Consider the following 21,857-nt stretch of genomic DNA (forward strand, 5'->3'; position numbering starts at 1 on the left):
GGGGGGTCCTGGAACCAATCTCCCTTGGATACCAAGGGACAACTGCACTTCACTGACCTTGTTGAAAGCAACTGACATCACACACACCAATGAGTGCATGTAAAAGCAGTAAAATTGGAATAGGTTCTGTGGCTAGGGGAAGCTCAACGGTACTTTGTCAGCTGTGATGCTGCTCTACAGTGATGGGGGATGCTACCACTGGGGAAACTGAAGGGCACACAGGCCTCCCTGTACGTTCTGTTGCAACTTTCTCTGAGTCTGTAATTATTTCTAAATAAAAGGCTAAAACAAAACCACAACTATGCCACGTAAAGGCTCACATGTAAATCTATGTTCTAACTATGGTGCTGCTCTAATCCCCCCAATCTGAGTCGTGCCTTTCCTTGCCTATTTCCCCATCTATAATTGAGGGCGGGCGACAGCCTTCCAGAGTAAATTAAGTCACAGAGGGAATCCTGAGAGGTGAGCAGTAGAAAGAAGACTTCTGTCAAATTCTTTCTGAGCCTAAAATAAAAACAAAGACAACACACATCCAAGTCTTTGCCGGCTTTCCTTGGGTCCCTGGCGGGGCCACAGGCTTCAGGCAGCACCTGGCTTCAGGTTCCATCCCAATCCCTGCAGAATGGGAAGAAGCCATCCGTGAGCATGAGCAGAGGGTGGGAGTCAGTGGTCTGCAAGAGAAGTGGCGCTTGCTCATGCTAGACGCCTGGCCTGGTGGTTTGGGTACATTGGCAACCAAACCGCCTACCTGTGTGTTCTAGTCCACAGGGAGGTGCAGGCAGGTTCTAGGATCCAGGGTTGCAAGATCAGGCACACTTTGGGGCTGACATAGGAGACTGTCTGACATAAACACATTTCAAGTCCTCAGCTGTGTGTGACTTCATTTACCAGTCCCTTCTTTTGCTTTCTTGGCGTTCTTGAAGTCACACTCAGTGTCTACAAGAGCAGTGGAGACAGCTGCAGATCTGTGTTTAGACCTGATGAGCAAGTCCATGAAACAAACACAAAGCCCAGACACTGAAACCATAGCATTAACACCAAAAAGCCGGCCGGGTGCGGTAGCTCACACCTGTAATCCCAGCACTTTGGGAGGCTGAGGCAGGTGGATCGAGACCAGCCTGGCCAACATGGTGAAATCCCATCTCTACTAAAAATACAAAACCTAGCCAGGCGTGGTGATGCATGCCTGTACTCCCAACTCCTTGGGAGGCTGAGGCAGGAGAATCGCTAGAACCCAGGAGGCAGAGGCTGCAGTGAGCCGAGATCACGCCACTGTACTCCAGCCTGGGTAACAGAGTGAGACTCTGTCTCTAAAGAAAAAAACCCACCAAAAAGCCAAAACAAAAATAAGCCTCCCCTCCATGGTTTTTAGAGCCTCCTCTGATAAAGGAAACACACAGCGTGTTAGCTAGTATCTTTTATTGTCAGAACTTCTGTGAGCCAACAAACAGTTTTGCATGGTTGTACACAAAGGGACAAGGCAAATTTCTTTTTTCGTGTGGGTAGACTTAGTTGGCCCAAGTCCTTAAAACTTTTCCATATAAAAATAAAAAGTCCAAAACCAGATTATTTTTCTTCTGGTCATAAATGCTGATTTATTTACAGGTGCCTTGTTCAGACCACCATTATAAACTTGGGATAAAATATGTGTGTATTAAAGCCTCAGCATTTAATGTCAGGGTCCTTTAAAGATTCACTCAAGTGTTAAGACGTTTCTGGAATGCAGCGTCTCTCCCCCATAGTCAACATGGTTATTATATCTGTAATCTATCCAGAATGATACAAGCTAACCTTCCAAGTAACACTTTGTTTTTAACTTAAATCTTCTTTTAGATATGAAAGACTCCAAAATGACTTCATTCTTGTTCTAAAACCAGCACTGGAGCCAGCTGTTGAAGAGTGGTTTATAAATACAGTTATCTTGTAGGCTGCTTATCTGTTTATAATACAGCAGACACAGATCGCAGACTTTGCTACATGTAAAACAAAATGGAGTCAACATGTGTTTTTGAAAATACAGCAAAGGTAGGAAAATCCAGGATTTGGGTTTGTTAATAAAACCACCTTATAAAGTAACAATTGAGACTATAGCTCTGCACTATTAAAATATACAGACAGACTGTGTACACCATTGCACATCCTTTTTCCCTTTGCTTTTTAATGCTCATGAAACCATGATTAAAGTGTTGAGTTTATGAACACATGCACGAACAGGCAAGCACGTACACTTAAAAGATGAAACAAAGAAAAAAGTTGATTCATGTCATTCCATGAGAAAGGCTGCCCGCAGCACTCCAGCTCAAACACACTGTCCCCTCGAGCTCTCTATCCCCCTTCCCACTCCCTCACCTTCCCTCAGATTCGGGGAAATCAGGTTGGGAGGTTAGTGCATCATTGACAGAGAATGCCCCCCTTCCACGCTCTGTTAAGTCTCCCCCAGAAGAAGGGAAGGCAGTTCCCTTCAGTAGCACAGTTACGGTCGATTAGTGTTGGTTCCACAAGTTAAGGCACTTCCGGCTGCTTTGGTGGCAGCGTGGTTCCTCCCCTCCTTTTTTAAGGCATGTGTCCTCTAAGAGTAGTAAAGCTTTGGAAACTGTGCAGACTGTTAAAGTTGACAGCTTAATACAGGATCAGTGAAGTCGGCAGGCAAAAGGATCCTCGGAGACACCTCCCTTAGACCAGAAGCTTCCAGAAAGCCTGGGCAGCTCTGTGTTTTGGCTGGGCATGGCACACTGGAGCCAGCCTAGGCCAGAGGGTGGTGCGTTCAGGTAGCAAAGACAGCTGGGCTCTGTCCCGCTCTCACCTGGAGCTGCCCTGGCTGCTGGCGGAGCGTGTCGTGCTGTAGCGCTTCTTCACGATCATGCTGATGTAGGCTTTCATGAGCTTGGCCACATCCACCACCTGCCCAGGGGGAAGCAGAACCGACACAGTGTCACAAGTCTCCCCCAGGCAAAGGGCCCTGCCTAATAATCCAGACATTCCCTGGGCACCCTCCCGTAGCTTTCCGTGCTAATCGACGGATCCCATTTTGCAGGAAGCCAGAAGTTTAACCACTTTCACCTTCCTCATCAGGGAAAGGTGGAATCTCAGCTTTTCCAAATACAATGTGCACCACCTGGTGGCACAAACGTGCCAACTTGGCTTGATGGAAACTGTCAGACTTTGCACATTAAAATCCAGAACTAACCGAGGACGCTGAAGTTACTCGGTGTCAACAGTGCTGGGATTACTATCCCCGCTTAAAATAAATGTGAAATGACAGAGTCCACAATTACAGCCTTTAAAGACGGGATCATCTAATTCTAGTCAACTCCTTAGGAAGCAGCTGAAGAAACAAGATAACTGAGGCCCCCGGGGCTGGGAGAGCGGCCAGCTCCCCAGACGCCAGGCCAGCTTCTGCTCCACACCAGCCACCTCCTCCAGCTGGGATCTCCATTAGCTCCCTCCCATGATGTCCCCGTCATTGCCACCCCTTCTCACAGCTGGCCTGGATCCCTGTGCAGGCATCATAACCGGCTTCCATATCCCTGTTTGCTCTCTTCCCTTCCAGTCCCACCCCAGAGATCACTGTCTGTAAATTCACTGTTATGCCATGCACAATCAAAGATCCCACAGTGGTTCCTTGTTGTCTACTGGATCTCACCAAATCCTGCAGCCTGGCACCTGGGACCCTTGAGTCAAGGGCTCTCCACCCTCTTCCCTCTCACTGCACGACTCCCCATCAGCCTAGGGAACCTACAATGCCACATTCTCCAAGCACCTGGAACGCCCTCCTCATTGCCTCTCCATTCCAAACCAGGCAGCAGGTGATTCCTCTCCACTCACCACGTTGACTTGCTAGCTGTTCCCTTTGTGGAAGCCTCAATAAGCTTCTTGTATTATATTTTTTAAACTTGGAGGCTGGTAGCACATATATTTAGAGGCCTTTTAGTGTGTGTGGTTTCACAATCCAGAATGAGCTGCACCCAGGATGGTCATGCTCCCGGCTCCCTCCTGGTCTCAAGAGGCCACCAGAGCCGAGTCTCACAGCTGTGACACCGCTATAATTGCTAACTAATTTTCATAAGGTTTTGTTGCAAATAATATACTTTTTCAGGGACATCTATGTCACTTCCCTTTCTCTGCCTTTCCTCCAAGGGTAAGACTCCTTGACAAAATGGAACCAAATTCCTCTGTTGCAAAAGTATACAAAAAAAATATGGTGATCTCAGATTTTGGCCTGCAGGGAACCGGCAGCTGGAAAGGGACCACCACACTGTATTTTCGTGTTTTGAAGAAAAATATTCAAAGAAAATGACCTGGTCAAAGGCATGAGAAAATGGGGTCTTGTTTTTCTGTTTTATCAAGACCATGAATGAAAAGATGAACTTGCTTTGCCTCTTACCTCACTGGTTTCAAAGAGCAGCTCCCTCTCATCGACCACGATCTTATACGTATTCGCCAGGGGTGCCCCAAAAGACAGGATGTGTTCATACTGGAAGACTTCCAGTGGTCTTCCCTCTCCACGCTTGTAGACGGAGACGGCATCCGCGCTGACACCCAACCAGAGTTCCTGAGGGAAGCCACCTTCCTTGCACTGGTGGGCAAGAGTCAACAGAAGAGTTAAGTCACGAAGTGGTTGGCAACAGAAAGCATCTAAACCATAAGACAGGCTTTGAGTGAAGTCCTCTGTGCAGAAGATTAAATATATTCGATGAGCATGCATGCATGGAGGGGCCTGAAATATGAAAAATGGCACCTCTCTGGCTATCTTGATTTCTAACTAGTTAATCTCACGCTTTTGGGAAAACCTCACTAACTGGCAGAGTCTAACATCTTGCTTTGACTCTCCACTTCTCAGCATTATTCTACTAGCTGTTTGGATTAGCTACGTGGAAGTGGCCTGGAAACGTACATGCTTGGCCGGGGGACTTAAGGAAGCTTCCCTGCAACCCAAGCCAAGTCTACTCTTGTATTAATATCTCCAGTTCTGCCTCCAATCCTCTTTGCGGATGGTTAGTCTTCAAATACAAAATCTAGGATCACAGAGGAAAATTCTCCAAATCACGCATGCTGAGCAGTTCTGGCTCCTCTTCACAAGGAGCAGCAATGGCCTTCCATATGCAGAGTGGGAACAGGGACTTTACCAGTTTAACTGTAGACTTTGCTGTACAGATTGGTGGAAGAAAATAAGAGCCCATATGAAGGGGCTAACAACACAGGGCTGATCCAAACCTGGACAAGCAGGAGGGCTATAAATTGGAGACGCTGAAAAGAGTCTCTAGTTTATATCCCTAATAACCAGACATTCTCTGCATCCTCCATGTAAAAGCCAGTAGCTTTCTTTCTTTTTTCTCTTTTTTTGACGGAGTCTCACTCTGTCGCCCAGGCTGGAGTGCAGTGGTGTGATCCTGGCTCACTGCAACCTCCACCTCCTGAGTTCAAGCGATTCTCCTGTCTCAGCCTCTCGAGTAGCTGGGATTACAGGTGCATGCCACCACGCCCAGCTAATTTTTTGCATTTTTTGTAAAGATGGGGTTTCACCGTGTTAGCCAGGATGGTCTCGATCTCCTGCCCTCATGATCCGCCCGCCTTGGCCTCCCAAAGCGCTGGGATTACAGGCATGAGCCACCGCGCCCGGCCAAGCCAGTAGCTTTCTATGCTAATCCACAGCTCACGTTTTGCAGGAAGCCAAGAGTTTAACTGCTATTATCTATTCCTTGTCAGGGAGAAATGGAATTATGGCTTTGTACAAAGCACCTCATTTTTTTATACTTAAAAACAGGCATAATTGAACCAACCAAACCAATCAAAAACATCACCTAATGAAAAGCCACCCATGGATTCTACAATTTATAATATTTAGAATTTTATACAGCCTCAATATAAAGTCATCAGATATATGCTGAATTACTGTGATCATAAAAAATGGAAGCTAATCTAGACGACGAGCTGGCACACTTATCTGTTAAGGGCTGCATAGTAAAGATTTTTAGACTTTGTGGATCACATGGTCTCTGTCACAACTACTCAACTCTACAAAAACAGCCAGAGAATATATCTAAAGGAATGAGCTTGGCTGTGTTCCAATAAAACTTTATTTAGAAAAAAGGAGGCAGGCAAGATCTGACCCACAGACCAGTTTGCCAAACTCTCATCTAGACAATTAGATTTCTTTTCAATAAGTGGTCTACTTAAAAAAAAAAATCAGTAATGGGTTGATGCTAATGGCTAAATTCCATTATGAGATAGACATTCCTTTCAAACAGATGGCTGTAAAGAAAAAACAAAAAAGTAAAATGCAAGTATATCCAAAGTTTCTAATTTGTATATACAGCTATAACATTTTTTTAAATGTAGATTTTTATCAGTGTTTAAAAAATTAGATCTATAGCTTCCCTAAGGAAGGGTAGAAGAATAGATGACATCTTAATTTTGCATTCATTCCTAATATTACAGATGCATTTACTACACAAGAGAAGAGAAACTGTGAGGAGAAGGGAGGTGTTAATGGTACAATTTGGGGGGCTCGAATAAAAGAGGTTGAGAGAGCAAAATGCTCCATCTTGTCTTCTCTCCACACGAACTTGGCCGTGATGCATGTTCAGATGCCGGCACCCAGCCCACCCCAACACACGGCCGCCAGTTCTCACCTCCACATCAAACAGCGTCGAGCCGTAGCCAGGCCACTCCTTGATCAAGGCCATGTACTTGGCCATGGCCTGTTCCTGGTTCATTCCCTGAAATTTCTTCCACTTGTCAATGATACTGGCTCGAGCAGAGGAGACTTCTTCCTTAATCCACATGTCCAGCATCTGCTCCTCCTCGACCTTCTGCCGGACCACGGATCCTGTCCGGAAGCTCCGCCTCAGGGTCCCTTCGAGGAAGCTCGTCCGCCTCTTCTCCAGCCGTTCACAAGGGGTGAAGGTTTTGGTGGACTGGCTGATGCGGGCCTTGAGTCTCTGCAGGGAATAAACCTCTTCCAGAGGTGGGACGGCAGCGTGCAGAGTATAATCCCCCTGCAGATACTGGAGTCGCAGGGCAGCAAGAACCTGGAGGTTTTCTTCCGGGGCTGGATGGTGGCCATGGATAACCGCTTCGTGGGCCTGAAAGGAGACAGTCAACAGCTTTCCGGTCAACGCACTGCCATGCCATGGGATGCCCACGTCACTTGCTCCCTCACTTCATGAGGGTTTCTCTCAACCTCACCTTCCCTGACTGCCCTGGTTAAAACTGTACCCTCACCCCTGCTCACTGCTTTAAATTTAATTTTCTCCCTAGCACAGATACCATCTAACACACGCCACATATTTTATTCCTTGTGGTCTCTCTCCTGTCAACTAGAACAGTCCCTGGAACGGAGGTTCAAATAAAATGTGTAGCAGGTTTCATTCTACAAACGAATGAAAGAGCAGCTGGCCTTGTCTTTGCTGGGAAATCCACAGGTGTGCCTCATTTCTAAGGAGTACCAGTTAACTTACAAGGCTAAGTATTAACAGGTTTCACCCTTGCTTGCCGGCAAAGAAATCTGTTTCTAACTATTCCCTTTACCTGTTCAAACATAAATGCAAACTCCACACTGTCTTTTGGCACGTTGTCTGTGTCCAGGAAGCAGTAAAGTTTGAAGTAGAATTTCCATGGCAGGTCCCCAACCTCGGATGTGGCAGCCAGCCTACAGAGAGGAGTCAAGAGAGGCTCAGAATATGAACGAGAAGGGCCTTCAGTGACCCGCAGGGACCTGACTTTACATGGTGTATTCTAAGGACACAGACATTCTGTCCGGGCCCAGAAAACAGTGGATAGAGATGGGGATAGAGGAATAAACAGAGTGAAAAAACGTACTTTCATCCTGATTTTGCTTTAAGAAAACAAACAGGCAGCCCCTAGTTTAACCAGCTAACAAGTGTTTTCAGAGAGCCGCATTCGAATTAGTACCAGCTAAGCATTATGCTGAGTCCACGGGAAGAAAAGAAACAAAAGCCTGTTTCTTTATTACCTTTACCAAGCCTCAGATACATTATAACATTTATAAAAATTGATGTGAATACTCTTGTATGAGGGCTGTGTTTATACTAAGCAGGAATACCTTCTGCGCTACTTCGAGGATATGAAGTCACAGATCAAATAGCGTAGGTCTACAGGCCAGGTGCAGTGGCTCACGCCTGTAATCCCAGCACTTTGGGAGGCCCAGGTGGGCGGATCACCTGAGGTCAGGAGTTTGGGACTAGCCTGACCAACATGGCCAAACCCCATCTGTACTAAAAATACAAAAATTAGCTGGGCGTGGTAGTACATGCCTGTAATCCCAGCTACTCGGGAGTCTGAGGCAGGAGAACTGCTTGAACCCAGAAGGCAGAAGTTGCAGTGAGCCAAGGTTGCACCACTGCACTTCAGCCTGGGCAACAGAGCAAGACTCCATCTCAAAAAAAAAAAAAAAAAAAGGTCCATTTTCTATTGTAGACATAACACATAAAGAGTTTATAAGCTGGCTTCAGTCAATCAGCCCAATTTCAAAGCTAACGACAACTGGAAACCTAAAAAATCAAGAAATACCCAGACGGGTCCAACATGGAACTGAGAAAAGGAATGGGGTAAAAAACCACTGACAAGTTACATCACGTAAGACCGTGGCTTTATCTAGGAATCGAGAAAAATAGCGGATATGCAAAGTTAAACAGGCATCAACACAGGTAAAATAAAACTAACTCCAATACACCGTGAAGCCAAAAATGGAATGGGAAGCTCAAACCCTGAACCCTGCTCTGCAATTTCTCTTATTTGCTCTTCTGACACAGTAGGGAAAAGGAACCTACTTTTCAAACTTGGCTAAGACATCAGCTACAACGGTTCGACTTTCAATGGCTTTGTCGACGTGGCCGTTGTATTCAAACAAAGCAAACATGTTCCTGCTGTCCTCCATGGCCAGGCCTCGGATCAGCTTCTCCACCACCTGGAAGACACACCAGGGGGACTTCAGTTCCACAGGCTGCGGCCCCAACACGTGTTCCCAGAACGTGCCATCACCTGATCCCAGAGGGAGCTGCTGGCACAAGGGCGTCTCCAGCCTCCTAAAAATGTTACCCATGTGGTCATCCCAGAATTTCAAAAGTACTATTTTCCCTTTGTTCTCTTGAGATTAGGTTTATCTCTTTCTTGCTGAAAATAACTCAGGGTATTTTGCGCATCAGTAGAGGCAGATGCTGGGCTGATTTCTTGCAAACCTATATTAACAGGAAAAGCGGGTGAAAAGCTACAGTCCTGTCTTTTAGCTGATAAATTTATGAACTCTAAGGAACAACAGAGACTCCAGATGATGTTTTGTTTTTTTTTTCCATAAGAAGCCTTGGGGGTGGGGGTCGGTGGGGTGGTTATTGGATTACCACCCTTTTGGCCAATTGGTTTTATAATAGTAAGTTCAAATTTTAAAAAGAAAATGTGTTCATCTGATATTCATCTAGCTAGTCACGTGGCAAACAGAAACACTTTGTTGCAGAAGCACTGCAATAAACCCTCATCAAAGTGGCTGGACCTGAGCCAGGTCTGTAGCTCTGCTAGACACTCAGCTGCTCCTCAGCAAGATTATGTCTCAGGTACTTTGAGTTTATCTCTGTGTTTCCACTCAATATATATATTTTTATCTCTATATTCGTGTGGTTGCTTCTGGGTTACATGCATTTCCTTAGTACTGAGCAGCTGTACTAAGCAAATTGCAACTGTGCAGGACAGCCACTCTAACGCTGCACAATGTTCCTGACGCAGGTGTATCTGCAGCAAGGCATCTAACAGAATAAGCAGCAGCTGCCTCTCCTCACCTCCCCAGCGGTGGTGTGGGAGTTGATGGTGATCTTGCAGGAGCCGCCGCCATGGCAATAGACCGTGGATGTCATTTCCTGCCTGTGGATCAGAGCTTCTATTTCATCTCGGGAAGGCACAAACTCTCGGCATTTGGTTTTCTTAAGAGATTCGTAAGTGAAGAGAGCGTATTTTTCCATCTCGGTTCCTGGAAACTGTTCCCGTATCCTAGGAGACAAACACTAACTGTTAATTTTTAGACTGATGGGGGCTGGCTGCTGGGAGGAACTAGGCTGTGCCAAGGTTCTGTAGACCAAAGCGGTGAATGGTCCCCCGCTGGTGAATGGAGCAAGCACCAGTGACTTCTTGGCAAGGGCCCGCTTCATTTTGTGCAGTTCAATTTAAATACAAAAAACCCCTAAAGAGCCAATGTCTCACTGGGAGCAACTGTGCTGCCAACTCACCTCTGCAGCGTTGTTAATACTTGAAAGAGTCATGCCTCATCCTATCATGTGAAAATTCTTGGCCGGGCGCCGTGGCTCACGCCTGTAATCCCAGCACTTTGGGAGGCCGAGGCGGGTGGATCACCTGAGGTCAGGAGTTCGAGACCAGCCTGGCCAACACGGTGAAACCCCATCTCTACTAAAAGTACAAAAAATTAGCCAGGCGTTGTGGCGGGCGCCTGTAATCTCAGCTACTCGGGAGGCTAAGGCAGGAGAATCGCTTGAACCCAGGAGGCAGATGTTGCAGTGAGCCGAGATCATGCCATTGTACTCTAGCCTGGGCAACAAGAGCAAAACTCTGTCTCAAAAAAAGAAAAGAAACTTCTTTTTCTATAGCTAATCAAAATCTCAATCAGATTGTTTCTATCTCTTTGATCTGGAACAAATATCCAAGTTTTTTTTTTTTTTAAATATAGAGTAGTGCTAATTAATTGATCCAATGTCCTACACATTAGGACATTACACCAACGGTGACTTGGTCCCTGAAATAACCTTGTGTGACTTAAAAAGGATGGCAGCATTCTCTAAGCTTGCTCAGGCAACCCATAAGTCTGACCCAGAGGTCCCTGTCCTACTAGAGGTGTCTTCTGTTCAAAAGCCTCTTTATCTGAACGAGAACCCAGTGCCCCACCTGTGTAAGCAGCTCTGCCCAGCTCATCTCCCGTGCCCCCATGCTTTACCTTTTCAGATGGAACTTGAGATACTTGAGAATCCCTCGACTCGGCAGGAAGGTGCAGCTCAGGCATGTCAGGATCTGCCAGCTGTACAGGTTGCCCACACTGCCGGGGTGGGGCACTTTGTTGGTCTGTTTGATAAGCTGGCAGTACAGCTCGTCCCGCAGAGGTCGCAGGTCATGCCCTGTCTGTAGGATGCCCTGGATTATTGGAATCGGGTCAGACATGGACTCCAGTTGCTGCAGGGAATTGAATATCTTGATGGCCTCATCCTGAAGGGTGGTATAGCCTTTGTCTTTGAGCACTAGGACAAACAAAACAAACACGGAACTCATCTGAGGGGTTCAGAATAGGGCATGAGCATAATCGGAGCAGTAGTCAAGACAAAGGAATAAATGAGGAGGACGGATGCAATGCCCACCACACTCCCTATACATCTCAATCAGCTGAACACAGATCTAAAAGCACAGAGGTGGGTAAGTTGACACTGTTTTGTTATCTAATTGAACTTCTTACCACATAAAATGCTTACTTAAAAGGTAATCTGTTGCTGAACAAAATCCTTTTTTGGAATGCAAAATTACTTAGGATCTGGTTGTCTGGCTACTCGGCCAGGTGCAATGGCTCACACCTGTAATCTCAGCACTTTGGGAGGCCAAGGCAGGTGGGTCACTTCAGGCCAGGAGTTCAAGACCAGCCTGGGCAATATGGCGAAACCCTGTCTCTATTAAAAATTCAAAAATTAGCTGGATGTGGTGGCGGGTGCCTGTAATCCCGGCTACTTAGGAGGCTGAGGCATGAGAACGACCTTAACCTGGGAGGCAGATGTTGCAGTGAACCAAGATTGCACCACTGCACCCCAGCCTGGGTGACAGAGTAAGACTCTGTCTCAAAAAACAAAAACAAAACAAAAGGCTACTCTCAGTTCATGGGGAGAGCTGGCATTTTCTGATTCCTTTAAATCTCTTCTTTTACTACAGCAATCAATCTTAGCATTACTACAACCACACTCTAGAAGTCTTGCTTTAATAATGAATCTAAGTATATTTCATCTTTTCCTTCCAATTCACGACGAATAAGGGAGTCTTTGAGATAAAAACAAATGCTTCTGTGTTAAGCTAAAGAGTTAGCAGGGCAAGTGGAATCACGGTCTCTGAGGAGTCGGGGTGGAGCTCTGGACTTACAGTTGAGATTTATGTCCCCGTACGGAAGGGGCAGGAGCGGGGAGTGCAAGGGGTGATGGGTGTATCGAAGGATCGGGTTCCGCTTGTAAATCTGTTCCACCACATCCGAGTTCAGGCAGTTCTCCTAAAAATCAAGCAAGCAAGCTTATTGTAAGAAACCTGTATTTTCCTACATATATTTTTCAAGACTCTCAAATATCCATAAACCTAGTGGGGCAAAGATGGTGGAAATCCAGTGTTAGGTGGTTTCATGGACGAAGATACCCATAATCTGTGTTTGAAGACAAGTCACAAAAATACATTCTTACAGCTCATTTCTTAGTTTCTCGTGCGTGTACTTCCCCATGTGATTTTAAATTTTCTCCCCTGGAGATTACATACATTTAAAAAATTTCATCTCGGCAGGGCACGGTGGCTCACACCTGTAATCCCCACATTTTGGGAGGCTGACGCAGGTGTATCGTGAGGTCAGCAGTTCGAGACCAGCCTGACCAACATGGTGAAACCCTGTCTCCACTGAAAATATGAAAATTAGCCGGGTGTGGTGGCTGAGTAGCTGTAATCTCAGCTACTCATGAGGCTGAGGCAGGATAATTGCTTGAACCCGGGAGGCGGAGCTTGCAGTGAGCCAAGATCATGCCATGGCACTCCAGCCTGGCTGACAGAGCGAGACTCCGTCTCAAAAAAAAAATTTAGGCTGGGCGCAGTGGCTCATGCCTGTGTATTTTGAGAGCCAAAGGCAGGAGGATCACTTGGGCCCAGGAGTTTGACACCAGCCTGGGCAACATAGTGAGGCCCTGTCTCTATAAAAAATAAGAGAGCAAAATAAAAAAAATTAATCTGATCTTCTGTTATTGATTTAGCTATCAGTAGCTAAATCATGTTATTTTTATCTATAGTTCATTTCATAAACACATTTTGCTAGTTCTTGAATTGCTGTTTCTATTCTCTCTATACCTGAAAACTACACACATTAATATATTCTTGAGGAGACTGTCCTTCCATGTGCCACCCTTGAAACCTAAGAAAGTCTTCCACGGAATTTCATCATCATGTACTTATGCTCCTAAAATGGTCATCTGGATATGAAAAAAACAAAGTTACTTTTAGAACCTTAAATAAACAGAAAAGTTGGAGGAGAGGTAATGAATCATTCTATCATGGTAATTTCATTTCCACTATAAAACTTTTTCAGTAATACCCAATTGAAGGCCACAAAAAATTTTTTAATTACTTAAATAATTTATATGGACTGATTTAGGGTAACTTGACTCATTTCTTAAGCATGGCTTCGTATTTGAAAAAGTATATTTACTCTTTTAATGTCTAAATTCAAATTGATTCAAACAATTTTATGGACTTATGTAGGGTAACTTGACTTTTTTTTTTTTTTTTTTTTTTGAGACGGAGTCTTGCTCTTTCGCCCAGGCTGGAGTGCAGTGGCGCTATCTTGGCTTAGTGCAAGCTCCGCCTCCCAGGTTCACACCATTCTCCTGCCTCAGCCTCCGGAGTAGCTGGGACTACAGGCGCCCACCACCACACCCGGCTAATTTTTTGTATTTTTAGTAGAGACGGGGTTTCACCGTGTTAGCCAGGATGGTCTCAATCTCCTGACTTCGTGATCCGCCCACCTCGGCCTCCCAAAGTGCTGGGATTACAGGCGTGAGCCACCGCGCCCGGCCAACTTATTTCTGAAGAAGCATGGCTTTGTATTTGAAAAATCATATTTACTCTTTTTTTTTTTTTGGAGACAGAGTTTCGCTCTGGTTGCCCAGGCTGGAGTGCAATGGCGTGATCTCGGCTCACTGCAATCTCCGCATCCCGGGTTCAAGTGAGTCTCCTGCCTCAGCCTCCCGAGTAGCTGGGACTACAGGCACCTGCCACCATGCCCAGCTAACTTTTGTATTTTTACAAGAGACAGGGTTTCATCATGTTGGCCAGGCTGGTCTCAACTCCTGACCTCAGGTGATCCACCCGCCTCAGCCTCCCAAAGTGCTCAGATTACAGGCATGAGCCACCATGCCCAGCTGAAAAATCGTATGTACTCTTTTAATGTCTGAATTCAAACCGAAGAATACAAAAACAGATAAGTTCCAGCACTGAAGACTGAGTGTGGCTGATACATGATAGTTTTACTCCTTTCAGAAGAAATCTTCAAAAAATAAATTTTTTAAGGCTAAAAATGAAATTATGTGTAGCCGGTCCCCTGGGTTGCATGGAAAGCAACCTGAATCTGGTTCCAACTGGGCTGGGTGTGGTGGCTCAAGGCCAGTCCCAGTGGCTCATGCCTGTAATCTCAGCACTTTGGGAGGCTGAGGTGGGCAGATCACCTGAGGTCAGGAGTTGGAGTCTAGCCTGGCCAACATGGTGAAACCCCATCTCTACTAAAAATACAAAAATTAGCTGGGCGTGGTAGTGGGTGCTTGTAATCTCAGCTACTCAGGAGGCTGAGGCAGGAGAATTGCTTGAACCCGGGAGGCGGAGGTTGCAGTGAGCCGAGATTGCACCACCGCACTCCAGCCTGGGTGACAAGCAAGACTCCATCCTCTGTCTCCAAAGAAACAAATAAAAAACAACTGGCTTGCCAGAATCTGGTTCCAAACAGCCAGAGAACGTATCACTTTGGAATCAGGAAGCCAATTTGATTTTGATGGAAAATTATCTACCACTGATGGATTAGATCCTCTCCTACCTCCACAAAAACTGAGTTCATTCTTGGATCTGGTTAGCTAATTTCCTTTGCCGTCCATCAGTAAAATACCTGCCTCACCATCATTCTAGCACCTTCTCTGTCACAGCCCCAGCTCTGTCCCTTGCCCTGGGGAACCTGCCTGCAGGACTGCTTGGAGGGCCAGCAGTCTCCCTTGACTTGGTTCTGCACCCGGGACTGACCGGCTACGTGGGCAGTGCAACCAGAACATTCCCCGTCAGCGTTCCATTTCCGGAAAGTGAGGGTAAAAATCCCCGCTCAGGGCTGCCATGCAACCATTCATTCCTTCATCTCACATACATTTACTGAGCCACTACCCGTACTTATAAACAGGAATTTGTAATGTAACATGCTCGGTGTTAATATAGAGACTCAGGAGCTTCTGGAAGTTTGCACGTGCCTGAGAGGGATGCCAAGTGTTCTTCTAGACCACCCTGGGCTCCTTGGGAATTCACTCGTGTGGTCTGGAAACTGTACAGTGACAGTGGAACTAGCCGGTTACTCCTAGAAGGTCCCCAACTGAGGCTGAGGGGGAACCTGACACAAGGCAGGTGGTCCCCCACGCAGGTCACCACATCCCCATGAGCAGGGAGCCCCACAGTGCAAGCTGCAGACCTCATCCTTCTGCCCACAGAACCCAACAGGTGGGATCGGGTGACTCAGCGAAAATGTCTAACACTTCCCTAGAGACAAAACATTTTTGGTCTAAAGTTTCTCATTTAGATTCCCGAAAGCAGGGTACTCAAACACAAACTTAACCAAGCGCTAGTTTTTTGGTGTTTTTTTTTTTTTTTTTTTGAGACGAAGTCTCACTCTGTCGCCTAGGCTAGGGTGCAGTGGAATGATCTCTGCTCACTGCAACCTCTGCCTCTGAGGTTCAAGCAAGTCTCCTGCCTCAGCCTCCTGTGTAGCTGGGATTACAGGAATGCGTCACTACACCCGGCTAATTTTTGTATTTTTAGTAGAGATACGGTTTCACCATGTTGGCCAGGTTGATCTTGAACTCCTGACCTCAAGTGATCCACCTGCCTCAGCCTTCCAAAGTGCTGGCATTACAGGCGTGAGCCACCGCGCCGGCCAACCAAGCACTAGTTTTGATTACAGAATAAAAACTGAGCTTCACTAATGCTGAGGTCTTGGTGCTCTAAGGGTAGAATCTCTGAGCTATAATCACCCACCTTGATGGGCTTGTCTTGTCTTACCTTGATATCTTGAATCAGCTGCTGGGTGGGGGTGTCGATCGGGGCCTTGGTGTCAGTCACGTTTTGAATGGCACTGGACCACCGGGTGGCCTCGTTGAGCAGCTTGGTGTAGAGCCGGTAACAGTGCTTGCGCCCGTACACGGTGACGTTCCAGTAGCCTGCAATGGTAGGGGTGCCCAGCACACGCATGTCAACGCCAACCTCGGGGACTGAGGCAATGCCTGTGTCCTCTCTGACCTCAGTCCCTTTAATTATTCAATTCAATAGACACTGGCTTAATTCCTACATGTGTCCTGTCCTGCCCTGCACTAGGTATCTAGTGATGAAGAAAAAAAAGTGTCTCTTGCACTGTGACGTTTACAGCTGAGATGGGGAGATGAGTATTAGAACAATAAACCCATCATTAAATATATAAAGATAAATGATAACTGGCTCTGCAAGGTAAAAGGGTAAGTTAATGTCTCTTTTTGGGCTCTGGAACAGGAGTGAAAACTCTCTCTGATTTCTGACTTTCCTTCTTACTTCCTATTTCTTCCTTTCCTTTCTTTAGCCTCTCCCTTCAGAAGACAGCACTTGGCCTGGCAGTGTGTGAGTTCAGAGGCAAGCTGTCCGAACCGTCACCCAAACCTGACGCGAATGGAACAACTGTGTTAAACAGAAGCACAAGATCACAACCAGCAACAAAAATCAAAATAAGCCATCTTCTGGAAACACTTTTATAATACTACAAAAATTACAAGAAACCCTCTAAGTTACCTGTGTACTTTCTATGCTACTAGGCTAAGTTCATGGACAGTCAGGATTTATCTTTTACAGGTTGCATAGGACGCTCATCGTACAATGATGGAAAACAGCCTGGCCCACATGGCAAAACCTGGTCTCCACCAAAAAGTATAAAAATTAGCCCAGTGTGATGGTGCGTGCCTGTAGTCCTAGCTACTCCTCGGGAGGCTGAGGTGGGAGGACTGCTTGAGCCCTGGAAGGCTGTAGCGAACCATGATTGCACCATTGCACTCCAGCCTGGGCAACAGTGTGAGACCCTGTCTCAAAAATAAGAATAAAAATTAAAAAGGATGAAAACAGAGTATATGAAAACCAAGCTTCCCGTACGATGCCCTGCATCTGTTGACATTTTCTTGTCCTTGCGAGAATCTTCCTACCACTCCATGAATCGACCTCTAACCCCAGACAGGCTTAGAAGATAAACCAAGAGGAAGCTTCTTTGGGGGGAAATAAAGTACACACTAGGAAGGAATCTTATTCCTTTGCCCGGAGCAAGCCCAGACTTTAAGATTTGATGCTCAGGGTTCGGGCAGCCAGCCTGGTTACCTGTCTCTTTGAATATCTTCTCATCTGGGGGGACGACAGAGCAGAGGCTGTTAAGGACCAGGGTCCCCAGTTTGAGTGCGTTCTTCTCTGAACTCTTGTAGTAATCCAGGGAATTGTGGGTGAGTACAAACCACCGTTTCTTCAGTTTCAGTGAAGACATCTTTGGACTGTTCTTCACCTCTTTGTGCAACCATCCTGGAAAAAAAGATTAAAGTGTAAATTAAAATCTGAGGAGAAACCCCAAAGACCACACAACCATCTGCATAATGCTAACACATGGGTGGGGTTTCTAGCTGTTTGCCAGAAAAAGACCACGAACACCCCAACCCGATGTAAATGGAACGACTACATGGAAGAAAAGCCCAAAATCACAACTAGCAACAAAAAACACGACCCTCTAGAAACACTTTATAATATCACAAATTAAAAATCACTTACAAAATCTCCAACAGTTAAAATGACTGGGAAAAGCAGCTCGAAATGAAAATGCTGCAGATGTCTATATGCAAATGGAAAGGGGAGTCTGTTAAGCAGACCGAGGAAGCAGGGCAGGCAGTCACCTCTCACGATGAATTCCTGGCCCTCCACTCTGGTGTCCCCTTTGGACCTCTGCAGCAGGGTTATCCAGTGGTGCATCTCCTCCGGCGTGTCGGCGTTGCAGTGCAGCACCCGGTTGGCCGTGATGATCACAAACGAGTTGGGTCTGAGCCACAAGATGAGAAGGAAACAAAGCCCCTTAGCCCTACCGTCAGCATCACCTCTGTGTGAACCGAGACTCAGTGCCTTCTTCCTGGCTTCTGGGTCACGGGATATACACTGCTAGGCTATCCGTGTTTTTATTAAGGCAAACGTTGCTCATTTCTGCAGAATTTCTTTTACGCATCATTAACCTTTAAACTTGGAGCAACACATTCATTCTGAAGGTCCTGGAAGGGAAAACATTTCTTCATGCAAAACTTTCCAGATGAAACTCAGTTCCGGGAAGGCTAAATAAGGTGACCATGAGGGAAAATTTTTTTTTGATGCCTCTCCAAAGTCAATTTCTTCCTGCCTTGGGTAATATTTTTGTGGGTTGGTAATGAAATGTCAGACACTAGCAGTAAAAGAGGATCAGTAAATAGGTGTAGGTGGAGCATCTTAAATGCTTGATTACGCTTTGTACAAAAAGCCACCTGGGTCCGTGTTTCCAAAGTGATCTAACAAGGGTGCACTTCCTAGTCACGGATAACGTGATAATGGGAATTTACTTTCTCCCTCACCTCTTTTTGTCTGGAAATGCCCTGAACCTCTCTCATAGGCCCTTGCTAATATAAATACTAACTCCTCTATCTAACGGCTTAAGCTAGAGAATGTGAACTCTTTCTTGCAAGTCTTCAAATGTTCACTGTAGTTAGGTGACACAAAAATTTAAGAAAAAGAGTAACTGGACTGCAAGACACAGGAAAAGCTATGCAAACAGGCTAAACTTGAGGTGCCCCTTAAAAATAAAAAGCCTTTTTCTATAGTTGGCAAGGGAGAAAAGTGGCCAGTTGAGGAACAGAGAAAACCCTGAATGAGGATGCAGAATTCTAAGGATGGATCATCACATGCCCAGCCTGGAGGAGTGAAGGGCTTGGGAGAGCAAAGATGTGGAGAAGGTAAGGTAGAAACTCACATACCAGAATAAGAAGCACCAGGGCTTTGATTACGGATATGACACATACATGTTAAAGATTCCTGAGCCAGGTATAAGGGGTGCAAGCTGACTACTAAAAAAACAAAGGACCCATGGTTCAGAAGGGCTCTTGTCAACGGGAGGGTGACAGAGACCCCACCACTCTAATTCTGCCAAGGAGGCACTATATTTTGTTGTCAATTTTAACACACTCGTATTCATTTTCCAGCATCTTACTCAGGGCAGAAGACAATTTTGATTCTTTCTCTGGTCCGTCCTAGAGAAACTTTTCTTAAATTCTGCTGTAGGCCAGAGGTAGAACTTACAAGATAATACAGAAAAACAGAGACAATAAAGGTGAAGTTCACTGGGCACAAAGACGTGTAAGATCATCTCCAAAGATGATTTGCCTTCAAAAATCAAAACCAAAAACGGTGCCAAGAAAGAGGAAATGTCAAGGAAAATCAATGTTTGTGGTTTATTAATACTCTACATATACATTATCATCAAAATCCTTTTCAAGTTTATCGTTAAGTTCAGAAAGGAGAATGACTCCCTTCCCCCTTGCTGGAATATCATTTTCCTAAACAGGCATTTTCTTCCTGTATAAATCCCAAGTTTGTCCCTGTATACACATTAAAAATATTCCTCATGCTTTTTATTTTTTTATTTATTTATTTTTTTTTTTGAGACGGAGTCTTGCTCTTTCGCCCAGGCTGGAGTGCAGTGGCCCGATCTCAGCTCACTGCAAGCTCCGCCTCCTGGGTTCACGCCATTCTCCTGCCTCAGCCTCCTGAGTAACTGGGACTACAGGCGCCCGCCACCACGCCCGGCTAATTTTTTCTATTTTTAGTAGAGACGGGGTTTCACCGTGTTAGCTAGGATGGTCTCGATCTCCTGACCTCGTGATCCGCCCGCCTCAGCCTCCCAAAGTGCTGGGATTACAGGCGTGAGCCACCGCGCCCGGCCTCCTCATGCTTTTTAAAATTGTCTAGGTTCCCACGGTTTTCCCCAGGACTCCAAAGATACCCAGAGAAGGAGACTTCCAGGTGATGTAAAATTGGGTACCAAGAAGGAAGACTGGATTGCTGGGGTTGACAAGGTGGGAACACACAGCCTTGCGTGATTTCACAGCCCTGCGAAGAGGGTCGTGACCCAGCAGCACAGACACCTGTGGACACACACAGGTGATGAGCTGTTTTTGTTAAGAGCCACATCTGAGCTTACCTATCAGGGCTGTCAGAGGCACACACAGAATCAATCAGCCCCACATCCAAGGTGCCCTGGAAAAGAACAAAAAGTAAAGAGAATGAGAGAAGCACTAAAGTAGGGTGCACACTACAGTAACACCTCTAGCCCACAACTCCCAATCAGACAGAAAAGGCTCTTTTCTTTTTAACTTCAAAATAATAGTTATCTATGAGACGACTCCTCTGTTGTGTGAGTACAAATAGCCTCTACACAGGGCAGAATCTATAGGCCATTTATTTTTAAAAAATACAAGTTAATCATTACCTCTTAACCTTTCAATAATTTATTTCTTTGTTTTTAAAAATATTTTACTAAATTTTCTACAAGTACCTCTATTTTAATTTAATTTAACTTGTTTGTTTTTGAAACAGAGTTTCACTCTGTTGCCCAGGCTGCGCAACGGTGTGATCTCAGCTCAACGCAACCTCTGCCTTCCAGGTTCAAGTGATTCTCGTGCCTCAGCCTCCTAAGTAGCTAGGACTACAGGTGTGGGCCACCACACCTGGATAATTTTGTGTTTTAGTAGAGATGGGGTCTCGCCACGTTGGCCAGGCTGGTCTCAAATTCCTGGCGGCCTCAAGTGATCCACCCGCCTTGGCCTCCCAAAGTATTGGGATTACAGGTCTGAGCTACCGCACCTGGCCCCTCTTATTCTTAAAATACGTTCAGTGAACAGTGTTTATGACCTTCTTTTAATAGTACAAATTTCCTGATTATATTGTGTCCTTTAATTAAATCTTACACTTCTTCTCCTAAGAAACTTTATTTCAAGTTTTTCTGATGAGGAAATAAAACTTGATCTCCAAAGCAGGGTTTTGTAACTTTGTGTATGTGTCTGGGATAGAGGGAAGACAAAGAATACAATTTGGATTTCGGCCCAGCACAGTGGTTCACGCCTGTATCACCACTTTGGGAGGCTGAGGCATGTGGATTGCCTGAGCTCAGGAGTTCCAGACCAGACTGGGCAACATAGTGAAACCCTGTTTCTACTAAAATACAAAAAATTAGCCGGGTGTGGCGGCATGCGCCTGTAGTCCCAGCTACTTGGGAGGCTGAGGCAGGAGAATTGCTTGAACCTGGAGGCGGAGGTTGCAGTGAACTGAGATCTCGGCACTGCACTTCAGCCTGGGTGACAGAGTGAGACTCCATCTCAAAAAGAAAAAAAAGAATACAATTTAGATTTCACCAAGTCCTTTGCAGAGTAAGTGTGATGTGTGCTTCCGTGACTTCATAAAAAGTAGGATTATTTCTTTTGTTCTTTTAAAGGTTTGAGGTGGGAGAATTGGAATGTATTACTACTTATAACCTTCTGTAATTTATTCGTTTTTGTTGTTTGTTTTTTTAGGAGACAGGGTCAGGCTGCTGGAATTCAGTGGCGCAATCATAGCTCACTGTAGCCTCGAATTCTCAGGCTCAAGCAATCCTCCTGCCTCAGCCTGCCAAGTAGCTGGGACTACAGGCCCATAATACCACACCTGGATAATTTTTAATTTTTTTCATACAGGCAGTGTCTTGCTATGTTTCTCAGGTTGGTCTTGAACTCCTGGCCTCAAATGATCCTCAGACTCCCAAAGTGCTG

The 21,857-nt window shown here is 45.7% G+C and overlaps 1 protein-coding gene across 1 annotated transcript in view; it reads right to left on the reverse strand.

The window, feature by feature from the left end:
* Window positions 1–1,404: 1,404 nt before the first annotated feature.
* Window positions 1,405–21,857, reverse strand: part of MYO10 (myosin X) — a 270,984-nt gene continuing 250,531 nt past the window's right edge. Inside the window, exons 30-41 of the mRNA XM_001175408.8 lie at window positions 20,255–20,310; window positions 17,934–18,076; window positions 17,374–17,568; window positions 16,045–16,202; window positions 12,133–12,256; window positions 10,955–11,252; window positions 9,792–9,999; window positions 8,793–8,929; window positions 7,531–7,651; window positions 6,633–7,085; window positions 4,385–4,576; window positions 1,405–2,901 (exon numbers count right to left, since the gene is read on the reverse strand). Coding sequence (XP_001175408.4) covers window positions 2,800–2,901; window positions 4,385–4,576; window positions 6,633–7,085; window positions 7,531–7,651; window positions 8,793–8,929; window positions 9,792–9,999; window positions 10,955–11,252; window positions 12,133–12,256; window positions 16,045–16,202; window positions 17,374–17,568; window positions 17,934–18,076; window positions 20,255–20,310 — 2,187 coding nt within the window. The 3' untranslated portion in view covers window positions 1,405–2,799. The remainder of the gene's footprint in view (window positions 2,902–4,384; window positions 4,577–6,632; window positions 7,086–7,530; window positions 7,652–8,792; window positions 8,930–9,791; window positions 10,000–10,954; window positions 11,253–12,132; window positions 12,257–16,044; window positions 16,203–17,373; window positions 17,569–17,933; window positions 18,077–20,254; window positions 20,311–21,857) is intronic.

Source organism: Pan troglodytes, chromosome 4 (genome assembly GCF_028858775.2).
Source record: "Pan troglodytes isolate AG18354 chromosome 4, NHGRI_mPanTro3-v2.0_pri, whole genome shotgun sequence".
Taxonomy (NCBI): Eukaryota; Metazoa; Chordata; class Mammalia; order Primates; family Hominidae; genus Pan; species Pan troglodytes.